The following is a 12532-nucleotide window of genomic DNA, read 5'->3' as shown; positions in this document are numbered from 1 at the left end:
CTTTGAGTGGATGCTGTTAAACACTCCTAAATTCCACGCTCCCACCTTCCTAACCCTTCCCTGGCATGTTCCCACCTATCCTTCTCTTCCTGGCCTTAACAATAGCCAAGGTTTATGCTGCTACTGCTCTAAACTGTGGTTAATAGACACCACAACTACCATTTTTTATCTGTGATATAGCAGGGTGAGCAACCTCTGGCATGTGGGCTAGATACAGCTCTCTGGACCCCATCCTGCCCATACAGCCCTCCTGGTCCCCTCCCATCCATCAGTTTTTCAGAGGAGAGTAGCTGAGAGGGAAAAGAGCTGTGGTGTTGTGCAAAGGGTACAATTGCAGCTCCTTCCTCTGCAAGAAGGTCTTGCTTCAAGAAGACCAGAGCACGGATAAAATATTTCAGCAGAGACGGGTGTTCCCTGCAAATACGCCAAAAAGTCATCCATGAATTTTGCAGTTGCGTGCATGCATACGATTTTTACAATGCAATTGTGTTTTGAAGTTTTCTTTTTTCTTTTCAAAAGCCCCAAGACTTGCAGTTGATCTTGCATTTATGCTATGTACATATTTTTGCTGGGATTACTGAATTATTTTTGACTTTTGCATATTCAGGACAGAAAAGGGGCAATGCAGTGCTTTTGCATTTTATAACCTATAAAAAAAATGATGTAAAAGACGGAATGTGCAACTTGAGGGAAATTACTAATAAATCAATGCCTCTGTTTCCATGAGAAATAGCTTTGTTGCATAATATTGAGGTATGGTGTATGAATCTGGCTCCTCCCATTTTTATGTCTAGTCCCACCCACTATCGGCATGTAGCCACTGGCAGCTTTCCAACAGAATTATGTGGTCGTCCAGCTGAAAGAGGTTTTTCATCCTGCCTTAAATAGAAGATGTTTTAGGGAAGAAAGAATCCTGAGATTTCTGCATGATGGCACCAGGCCTTAGCTTAACAAAAATGTCATATTTTCACTTCAGACAATTATTTTTATAATAAATAATAATAATAATAATAACCTGTCTGCAACAGAAGCTAAATGAGCATTGTCCTTTATACATGTTTGATTTGCTTCTGCGAATGTTGAATATACATTTCCAATCATGTAGCAGTATAAACCGTGTCTTTTCCAGCCCTGTTTGGAAGGAAGAATAATGTACTTTACAGACAGCCTGTGAGGTCAAGTGTGCATATTATAACCTTTTAAAAACTCTGTTGAAGACTGATGAAGGCTGAGCAAGAGACAAAAACAGAATGAAAGGAACAAAAACTGGGTGAGTGCAGAAAGTAATACAGCTAAAATACTTCCTTAAATGAAATAGGATATTAGGAATGTTTAATCAGTAAAAAGGCCCTTTCCTGTAGGGATATCCGTTTCATTAAGAGTCTATTGTTTTATAGGGATATTAAACCAATTTAACTTATTATTGTATTTGCTCTGCTCCCTTGTGCAATTATGTCTGGGTTTTTTTTTTTTCACTTTCTAAGCATAAATTCTGCTGAAATGATTTTTTGGTGGATCTGACAATTGTCTACTGCTGATGTTGGAAGATGGTCAGTTCCAGCTAATCAAGACTTTATTTTCCCAGATTAAGGGTTCATCCAGACTGCCTTCTGTGCAGCATTTCTAGGCACACATCTGGGATTTCCTGGTCTGTGCCTGAGAGGGTTTTGGTTTTTTGCCCCACAACTTTCCCCAGGAAAGCCCATGTTCTACCCCTGAATCAGAGCAAATAGCAACCGGGTTGAGAACTTGATTTTATTTAATTATGCCAAGCGAATAACAACTGTTTATTCCTGTGTTTTACTATTTCCCTTCCAATAAAATAGCTGAGAGAAAAAACTCTGTACAAGAGTGAAAAAGACCAAAAAAGGAGGGGGAAAGGTTAGGATCCTGACAAATGCCTGGCGCATAAAACAAGTTTACAAAATACCACTAATTCAATCTGTATTTTCCTAAATTAATGCTTCCATGGCCAAAATACAAAACTTACAGTGAGATGATTGGTTTAATTCCACCACATCGATAGATATGGTTTTGTTTTTGTGTTTTTTTTAAAAAAAAGAAGGCTTACAGTTACAAAGCAAGTAAGATAAAATGGCACATAAAGACACATAACTAAAGACACATAACTAAAAAAAGGGGGGGTAGCAGGCAGATAACATCAAGACAGTTAAAGGTCTCAGATTCCAAAAACTTCAGCCAAACAACCACCACCGTAGACCAAACATTAAAAGCCTGGATGAATAAAACCATTTTTACCCTTGACAAATATCCATAAGGCTAGAGGTCAGGAATACGGACCTGAGCAAGCCTCAGACAGGAGGATGTTGTGCATGTTTGTTGCATGTTTGTTGTGATACGCTTTTTTAAAGATAGGCTGTTCACTTGCTATGGTTCTGCAGAGCATTTTGGAGGTGGTTGGAAGAGAACCTGAAGAGAAGGGGGAGCCTGGGGGATTTTTTCAAATGAAAAACCACAATATACAGTAGCTACAAGGTTTCCAGAATAACTAGTTATTATGAGCACTGACTGGTGGCAACAGCAGATGCCCACCCAAGTGTTAGGTAAGCAACCTGCAGAGGACACAGGAACAAGGTTTTATCCCTTGTTGCATTGTACGTGCTGCTCATTGAATGTGAGCACAACAACCACTTGGGGGAAGTGGGCCAAAGAGCCACTGGGAATTCTGTATTGATCTACTTACTTTCTGGCAGCCTTCTTCGACTACATCTACATCTCCCGGAGTTTCTTTTAGTGGTTTGCTTTTGCAAATGTATCCATGTTTCACATCGCAAGGTTGATCTGCCCAGAACCCTTGCTGCATTGGACAAAAAGAGTTGCTTGGATAAGATTTGTGACATATTTAGACAGGAATACACTTGGTATAGTAGAAGCACATCGAATGAGCCATCTGTTTTACTTTACCTTTCCTTTCATAACCACACAGTCTTCTTGTCTGTTGTTAGCATGTGTTGGCTCTCCACGCAGCCAGTTTGTGTATGTTACAGAAGTCCCATCCGTCCATTCAAAGTACATTTGAACCTTGCGGTCATTCAGCCCAATCCACAATTCATCAGATGAGCCTAACAGGATGAGCATAGGCAAAAATGACACTCCGTTGGATGCAGATGAGCAAGGGGAAATGTAATTTCTGTACAGAATGTCTAAGGTCCAGGCATTTTGCTATTGAAACAGCACCATGTCAGCCATTGCATGCCTAAGAACTATTTTCTCCAAGGTCAACCTGTTGGCAATAAATGTTACTCTGGAATTCAATAATGGGATCTCAGTTTCCTCTACCCACACATGAATTAAAATCTGCCCATTATTTTTAGCTTGCTGTTCTGAACTATTTCCTGTAAACTACTCCAGCTCTCCCCAAAAAGGAAAAGGTTTCTTTAATAGTGAAAAGGGACATTAAGCCTCTTCTTTAATTAACCAAAGTGGGGGGATGAAAAAATGAAATGGCCTTTATGCCAGCTTTCACTAACTTGATGTGCTGGCTGGGGCTGATGGGAAAGCAAGCAAACTGAGAAGAAATGCAATTTGGATTTGGTAATTATCGTATTACTGTTCTTATCCTTTGAATTATTTGTTCTCTTTGGACCAAGCTTCCTATGAACATCCCATGGGATGTGAAGCAGAGCCTCTCTTACAGACTTTAACATCTGGGCATGTTAAGTACATAAGCATGCAAAAGCAGATCAGTTCAGTTCAGTATCCTGTTCCCCACAGTGGTCAAATCAGATACCTCTGGGAAGCCCACAAACAGGGCATGACAGCAATACATCCCATTTGCCACAATGGTCCTGTAGTAGCTCGACTATCCAATGTCATTTCCAGCACTTGGTACTAAGTAGCGCACTACTTCTTGTACTCAGAGACATATGCCTGACCTCATTTAGATCTTCAAGGATTTGTGCTTGGATGGGAATCCAATGGAAGTGGGCAAGAATTGCTTTGTACGGCCAGAAGTGCCAGCAACGAAAGCAGAACCCGCCTTCTGAGCCAGTGCAGCTCTCAAATAAATTTTGAAGAACAGCTGCACATAAAATTGTAGAGTTGAAAGGGACCTAAGGGTTACATGCAGGTGACCCATATGGGGAATCGAACCCACAACCTTGGCCTTATCAGCACCACACTGCAACCAACTGAGCTAACTTTGGGGACACTAGACAAAGCGTCTGCTGTATCTCAAACCTATTACTGATAGTACTTTAGTGTGGTGGCATCGTTCTTTAACTCTGAAATCTGCCTTGGGTTAATGAATAAATCAGAATATAGATTTCAAAAGCAGTAGCAGTGGCGTGCAGGCATTGGACTAGGGGGACTAGGCTAGTCCCCTAAATGTTCCCCTGGCACCTCCCTCCCAAAGCCCAGCTTAGGTAGAGAGGTGTGATGCTCCAATGGGCCCAAGAGCCCTCCCGCCACCTTCCCAAAGCCTGCCTAGCTTTAAGAAGGAGGCAGCAGGGCTCCAGCATACTGCCAGAGCCCAGGAAGCTTCTGCCTGGGGGGGCACGATTCCCACGGGCATGACATCAGCACACACACCCCAATCACCCTTGCAAGCTGGTGTCTCTGGCCCTAACTGTTCCCCTATGAAAGATTTCACCGCACGCCACTGAGCAGTAGCAACAAGGAAAGGGAAATTATAAGGAAGGGGAGACAATGCTCTGGGACATGAGAATTTGCACAGAGGGATGAAGGGACACTGAATGGGCTGGATGAGAGACATGAAGAGACCGCTGATTTCCTGCAATGATCTCTCACCTTCTCTGCATGCATATATCCATGCATACCCATAGATAGAGGAGCAGAGATGAAGCGGGAAACGATGGAACTGGTAGGAATCCTCCACTCATGGGCACTAGCACATCAGTCGTAGGCTGGATGGATTGCTCTTCAATGATAGTTTCCCAATTTTTTTTAAAAAAGGCTACATCCAGCAATATTCAATTGTCACCATATTATTTTTTTTAAGAACCAGCGGCAAGTTAATAGCTAAAAGTGTGTTCATGGAGTTTCTTGCCCTTAACTGTAAGAGATGTCACCACTGAGGCTGAATCCTGAACCCGAGCCCAAATATAACAGGTGTTTCCTTTCCACTGACCTGAATCACTAAGAACAAGATGGTGCTGCCAAGATGTGTACACAGGACTTCCTCTGACTAATTCAACATTCAAGCAGAATGTAGTACACTGTTTGGTTTTTCTGGCACCTACTGTCATTATAACCTCTGCTTCATGACAGAGATATTGCTTTTAAATGAGATTTTCCATTGCTCCTGGTCCTGCATTCCTGACACTTACATAATGTTTTTCCCCCTGTTTGTTCCCGCAACAAGGTCTTCTCCCTCATTTTTCCACTACAGCACATCTGCATTACGCTGCAAGACACAGGATCCAGCCAGCTAGCACAGAAAGTTATGGCAGAATCCTCAAAACATCACCTCTCACTGAAACAACTTTCTAGACTGGTTCTCAAACGGCTTAGTTGCCGAACAAATCAGCTCCTGAACGCCACAAACCCAGAAGTAAGTGTTCCGGTTTGCAAATGTTTTTTTTGAAGCCGAAAGTCTGACGCGGCTTCCGCTTGAGTGCATCTTGGTTTCTGAATGGTTTCAGAAGTCGAACAGACTCCTGGAATGGATTAAGTTCGAGAACCAAGGTACCACTGTACATACAGTATTGACTAGTATCTACGTACTTTTTAAAAATCCCAAAGGTCTGTATTGAAATAATCCCAGTTCTGCAGCAAGAAAAGATGTATTTTGTGATCTGTGCAAACTACACAAATTTTAAATTTTGTTTTGTTCTACAGTGGTACCTCTGGTTAAGTACTTAATTCGTTCCAGAGGTCTGTTCTTAACCTGAAACTGTTCTTAACCTGAAGCACCACTTTAGCTAATGGAGCCTCCCGCTGCTGCCACGCCGCCGGAGCACAATTTCTGTTCTCACCCTGAAGCAAAGTTCTTAACCTGAAGCACTATTTCTGGGTTAGCGGAGTTGTAACCTGAAGCGTATGTAACCTGAAGCGCATGTAACCCGAAGTACCACTGTATTATTATACCCACGAAGAATGCTAACAAGCTGTTCAGGGTTTCTGATGTTCCACCACCCACTGAGCATGATATCTTATTCAGCAATCCCTTCCAGCAGGCTATCTTATACCAGGTCAGACTGCTGGCCTATCTAGCCCAGTATTATCCTCACTGACTTGTAGCAGCTCTCCTGGATCAAATGAAGTTGTCTTCCTCAGCACCTGCTACCTTATTTTTGTTGATGACAATACCAAGCTTTGAATCTGGCACCTTTTTCAAGCAAAGTGTTTTCTCTACAGCTGAGCTAGATAGAAAAGCTTCCTCATATTGAGTCACACCACTGGTCTACCTGGCTCTGTATTATCTGCATCAGGGGTGAGGAAACTGTGGTTCTCCAGATGTTGCTGGACTACAACTCCCATCAGTCATGCTGGCTGGGGCTGATGGGAGTTGGAGTCCAACAACATCTGGAGAATTATAGCAGCTCTGCATGGTTTCAGACAGAAGACATTGGACATCTCCATACTTGGAGATGCTGGGATTAAGCCTGGAATGATTTGCATGCAAAGCATGGACTCTGCCACAGCGTGATGGCCCTTCACTGCCAAGCCTTCTCTCCCAGCTGTACTGCCTGCTGTGCATTTTCTGCCCTTGAACCAAATCATAGCATTGGCACAGCCCAGTCAAAGCCGTTAGTCCAGGGGTTGTCAACCTGGTCCCTACCGCCCACTAGTGGGCGTTTCAGGATTCTAGGTGGGTGGTAGGGGGTTCTATGGCACAAGCTGAATCCTCCTTCCATCAAGCACTGGTGGGAAGTAAGGAAATTTTACCGTCATGAAAGATGCATTAGTGGGCGGTAGGTATAAAAAGGTTGACTACCTCTGCGTTAGTCCTTGGAGCCTTCTGAGCCAATGCCTTATCTTTTTCCCACTGGCTTAGCATTGACATTTCATTAGGTCACTACAGATAATAATAATGATAATGATAATAATAATAATTTATACCCTGCCCATCTGGGCAGCTCCCAACAGAATATTAAAAACACAATAAAATATCAAACATTAAAAACTTCCCTAAACAGGGCTCCCTTCAGATGTTTTCTAAAAGTCAAGTAGTTGTTTATTTCCTTGACATCTGAAGAAAGCATGTTTCACAGGGCGGGTGCCACCACCGAAAGGCCCTCTGCCTGGTTCCCTGTAACCTCACTTTTCACAGGGAACTGCCAGAAGGCCCTCGGTGCTGGACTTCATTGTCTGGGCTGAACGGTGGGGGTGGAGACGTTCCTTCAGATATACTGGGCCGAGGCCATTTAGTGCTTTACATCTATTGTCGGACCTCAAGCAAAACAACCTCTCCACAGATGCATCTTAATTCCCACAAGCCTGAGAAATTGCTAGGCTGACACATATGAAATCAAAGACAAAAGGAGGCACACTAGAGAAGAAAGCTTTACCGAGTTGAAAAATGCTGCGAAATAGCCACTAAAATTCTTGATACCATTGTAATATTTATTAATCCTAGATGGGATGAAAGCAGGTGCCAGTTATGTAAACTACTGTTGCTACACAAAACATGCTAATTGTTAAGATACCATGTACAAATACTCACTGTACCCAAGCTGGGAAATTGTAAAGCTGTACTCTTCAACGTTGTGTATACTCGCCAGATCTCCACCTTCCTTTCTGCATGATGCTAAGGCATCATTCCACAAGGCCGGTGTTCTGTGAATCTTGTAACAGTGGCCTGCATATGATATCCATCCCTCAGGACACTTAATATTCACATTTGTTTCTGTGAAAACAACAGCCACAAACAATGATCAAGTAGGCACCTATGCACACAATGCTGTATAGATTCCACATAATGTTAGGGGCATGCACATCAGAAGGTCAGCAGTTCGAATCCCTGTGACAGGGTGAGCTCCCATTGCTCTGTCCCAGCTTCTGCCAACCTAGCAGTTTGAAAGCACGCCAGTGCAAGTAGATAAATAGGTACCACTGCGGCGGGAAGACAAATGGCGTCTCTGTGTGTTCCATCACAGTGTTCCGTTGCATAAGAGGTGGTTTAGTCATGCTGGCCATATGACCCAGAAAGCTGTCTGTGGACAAATGCTATCTTCCTTGGCCTAAAGTGAGATGAGCACCGCACCCCATAGTTGCCTTTGATTGAACTTAACCATCCAGGAGTCATTTACCTTCTTTTACCTTACATACACACACCTTTTCCTCATCACTTAAGCCCCATCTTCCTCCAAAGATTTCCTTTTAGTCCCCAATCCAGCACACACACGATATTGGTGATCTAAGCCTCCTTCACAAGTTTGCAAACCATCGCAAATTAAGTCTGTTTCTCACACTATTGATAAACAGGTGCATCAGCAGGGAAACTCTGCTAAACAAGCTCCCCACTTGAATTAATAAATATAATGATTGTGTCGCTAAAAGGAGCGGGGAAATCTTTTAAATAACGTAGAAATGCATTTAGGAAACACCTGGGCATGTTTGCGTAGAATGCTGAAAGGGAATGGAAGGAAACTGTGACAACGCTTTGGCGTAGCACACAGGGATATTTATCAGAATGTGCTTTTAAGAGCAAAGTGGTGTTTTCCTGTCTCTCAGTGTCAGCGTCTCTGTTACAGATAATGGAATTTGCTGCCATAGCTGTCTAGAATCTGGATGCTTCCTTCTCACACTGAAATGTAAATACAATGTTTTAAATTCAAACTTCTGATGCCGAGGACATACACGTTCTTACATTTCAGGTGGGCTCTACCATAAAGGGACCCAGAATTGTCTCGTCAACCGCAGACTCCTTTAAAATAAAATACTTTACATTCTGTTTCCTCTCATGTTCTCTTTGGATAATACAGCAATAAATAAACCTGAAGCCATGGGCCAGTTTATAAGGAAGACTTTGAGCATGCAGAAGCCCTTGGCTGCCAGCACAGAGAAGGAGGCACTACTGAAGGAAGAGGATGGATTAGCAACTGCTACTGCTGAAAGGGCAGAAGAAGGTTCTTCATGGATGGCTGCAGGAGCTGTCAAAGCTATAGCTGAGATGCTTGCACATACTAGGGATGCTGACTGTGTAGACACCTGTGTTACGCAGCCAATAGACCCTTTTGAAACAACAGAAAACAATACTATCCTCTTCAAGAACTGGGTGTTTTGAAGACTCCTCTTCACAGAGCTTTTTGAAAGAGCTCCAAAATACATCTGAAGCTTTCCCTTTTTTCATCAGCCTACTGCCAACTTCTATTCATCAACCTACCTGAAGAAATAGTGATGGAGTTCAGACTGGAATTCTCTTTTTTACAAATGTAACCAAGTTTCTGACTGCATTCTAGAGTTTCCCATTTGCCATTTTTACTGGGATTAAATGTTCCACAGGTTTTTCCAGGCTCTGGAGAAGGACTCCCTTTAAGAAACGGGCACAAATAAGAAGGATATTCACTTTACAGAGTTCAAGGTCTTCGTTACAAAATTCCATTGTAGCCAACGGGCATGTAAGAGGCGTTTACTACACAAAGTCAGCTCAGTAATCAGATCAGCACATTTAATTGATCCAGGCTGCAATTTTGCTCACGGCAAAAGTGCTCGGTTCAGTGTTTCGCCTCAAGATTTCAGGCCTTCAACCTATATTTGTAATGAACATATGAATGATTCCTCACAAGTCATCATGGCCAGTGATAGGATGATGGTATGTATAACTAAACATATCTGGAAGGCCATAGCATATTGGACCCAAGAACACATGTTTTGGATATATAAACAAAAATTTCAGGATGAAAAGATGAAATGGGGCATCATGAATTGCACTCTTAGTGGGGAAGGGACATTTGAAAGTGGGTTGTTTTTTTTTGCTGTTGATGTTGTTCTCTACTGCAAAAAAATAGGGAAAAATAACAGATATGAGGAAAATTGAAAAAACAAATGCATTTAGAATATATAAACACCCAAACAACAGTGATTACCTGGTGCCCAGTTTATGTATCTGAAAGGATGGCCACCACTCCATTGCCATCCACGGTTGGAGTCCAAACTGTTAAGACCAAACCAGAGTTCAGTAGTCAAAGTGGAAGTTAACCCTAAATGAGCATGCAAAACACAGCAAGGCATCAGTCTCAGGAATGCGGACTCCACAACAGGCAGTAGTAATTACAGGTACCGGTAAGTGGGTAAGGATGAGCATCAAAGTTGCAGAGCGAAGGAGAATTTCAGCAATCGAAAACTTATTTTACCACTGCAGCATTAAGAAGGGAGAAGCACCATCTGCCAAAAGTTCCCTTTGTGGGCACAACAACACCTTACTGAATTTGGTAAGTCTACCTCTAGACCTGCCTTTCATGGTTACGACAAGAAGAACCAGACAAGATGGAGCCAAGTTCTTGCAGAAAATAAGCATTTGCGATCAGTCTCATGCACCCACTCTCCTGGACCGTGGTGATCAAATACATGAAGTAAAATTTAAAATGTGCAAAGTACTTTTGGCTCACCACTAAATCTCCACAACCTGTTCCTACATATCTGGTGTCAGGAAGTGTGACTCCCACAGCAGAGAGTATGAAACATTGGCAGTTTGGACTGGGACATCTGTTTTCACAGATTAAGCAATAAATCTGATCATTTCACATTGAAATTGAAAATGTGAAAAGAGGCTTGAGCAAATAGTTCCTTGTGAATGCAAATCGGTTGCTCAGTATGTGCAAGACAGTCAAGCAACAAACAAGCCCACCTAACAAGGTTTAGAAAAAAATAAGAATAAGACAAGAATTTGTTTGTATTGTTTGTTTTTCTGTTTGTGTTTATTTGTGTTATAAAATGAATAATATTTTTTTTTTGGAAAAAAGCAACAAACAAGACTCTATAGTTTGGGTGCATGAGTTTAAATTTCTTCATTGCTGTGATAAGCCAGTGCAAAAGTAGGATTCTTAAGCAGGAGAGCTTGCTTTTGGCATTTATGAAGCAAAGCTACAAGATCACTTTTCAAATGTCACCTTGCACACAGGGGAGGCAGAAAACTTAGGAGTGCCATCGCCACTCTCAGCCTTCACACATTCAGCTTATTGTGTTCATGTCTAGATATTATATAGAATCATAGAATTGCAGAGTTGGAAGGGACCCTGAGGATCATCTAGTCCAACCCCCTGCAGTGCAGGAATAGGCAGCTGTCCCATATGGGGATCAAACCTGCAACCTTGGCGTTATCAGCACCACACACTAACCAGCCGAACTATATAGCTACACTTCTTTCTGTGCAATTGGGAATCCTGCTTTTTCAGAGTTCTCAGTCGTAAAGACAAACGGACAGGCATAGTAGAAGCATAAGATCTATGCACCTGTTAATGCAGAGAGATCAGGAATGGGGATAATGCAAGTTCTGTTGTGCAACTTTCAAGTCTTTCACTTTAATTTATTTGGGATATAATATATGACATGCTACAAAATATCCATGGATAACTTACCTGTTAGGTACATTTGCTCATGTAACTCAGTAATTCCCAACAAACGTGCACCTTGTTGCTGACAACTTTTACTCGCTTGGTACCAAGTTAGAGCAGCGTTTGAGTTTATCTGGTACTGAACATTGGTCAAATGGTCTGCATTCCACAGCTTGTCCATTCCGTCAGCTATAGGGGGAAATAAAGACAGGCTTCCAATGTTCATTACGACAAAATGAAAGAAGCATTATTTACTTATAAAGTCTGAATCCATAGCCCTGAAATTAACATAGACTTATAACTATTTTCAGAACTGAACTAAGGGACTTCAGAAACACCCCATTTGTGGTAGGTGACTTCTGCTTTGTTTTTTCTAAGGTAGCTTGGACATGCCCTCTCAAACAATGGATATCTAAAGTATATAATAATATTTTCCTGTTTCTGTCTGGATGGTTCTGTCAAATCTTCACCTCCTGTGGTCTCTACTGAGCCAGTTAGTTTGTGAATTACTTCTACTCAGTGACACAGACTGCTTTCTGAGCTGGCTGGATCTATAGGTTTGGCCATTCCTGTTAGTTTTAGCTGTTATCTTTCTGCTTTAAACATCAATAAAGATATATATATATTTAAATGCAATGACAAGCTACAATGCGACTCCAAGCAGTGGGACTGTAATAATATAGTGCTAAAATTCATAGGAAAATTCCTTCTGAGTTGTTCTAGGGCTCTGTAGAAAAATACAGAGTTTTGACATTGGGACAGTCAGACGTGTGATCTTCTTTGATTTTGCCTTTATGTGTTTCATTTCTTTTTGTTAAAGGCATTGACTTTTAACCCTTTGCCCACACCATGGTCCTGATAGAAATTGCCACATTCCCCCCACCCTTGCTATCCACAATGGAAGCTTTTCTCCAATTGCAGATAACAGGCACAAGGACACCCTAGCTCCAGTCAGGACCCCGGCAGGAACAAGCAGTTAATATTTGTTAAATCATATTCATTTGTAAAAAAGGAATATACAATGGGATAGACAGGAAGTCCAAAGTGTTGGC

General features: G+C 42.0%; 1 protein-coding gene across 1 annotated transcript in view; it reads right to left on the bottom strand.

The window, feature by feature from the left end:
* LOC310745932 (macrophage mannose receptor 1-like) overlaps window positions 1–12532 on the bottom strand; it is a 48577-nt gene that overhangs the window by 29505 nt on the left and 6540 nt on the right. Inside the window, exons 4-10 of the mRNA XM_083579241.1 lie at window positions 11505–11669; window positions 10014–10127; window positions 9311–9457; window positions 7649–7831; window positions 2926–3083; window positions 2705–2818; window positions 1016–1131 (exon numbers count right to left, since the gene is read on the bottom strand). Coding sequence (XP_083435367.1) covers window positions 1016–1131; window positions 2705–2818; window positions 2926–3083; window positions 7649–7831; window positions 9311–9457; window positions 10014–10127; window positions 11505–11669 — 997 coding nt within the window. The remainder of the gene's footprint in view (window positions 1–1015; window positions 1132–2704; window positions 2819–2925; window positions 3084–7648; window positions 7832–9310; window positions 9458–10013; window positions 10128–11504; window positions 11670–12532) is intronic.

Source organism: Podarcis filfolensis (assembly GCF_964270895.1).
Source record: "Podarcis filfolensis genome assembly, chromosome: 12".
NCBI classification, from domain to species: Eukaryota; Metazoa; Chordata; class Lepidosauria; order Squamata; family Lacertidae; genus Podarcis; species Podarcis filfolensis.
This window is presented reverse-complemented; position numbering and strand designations above follow the sequence as displayed.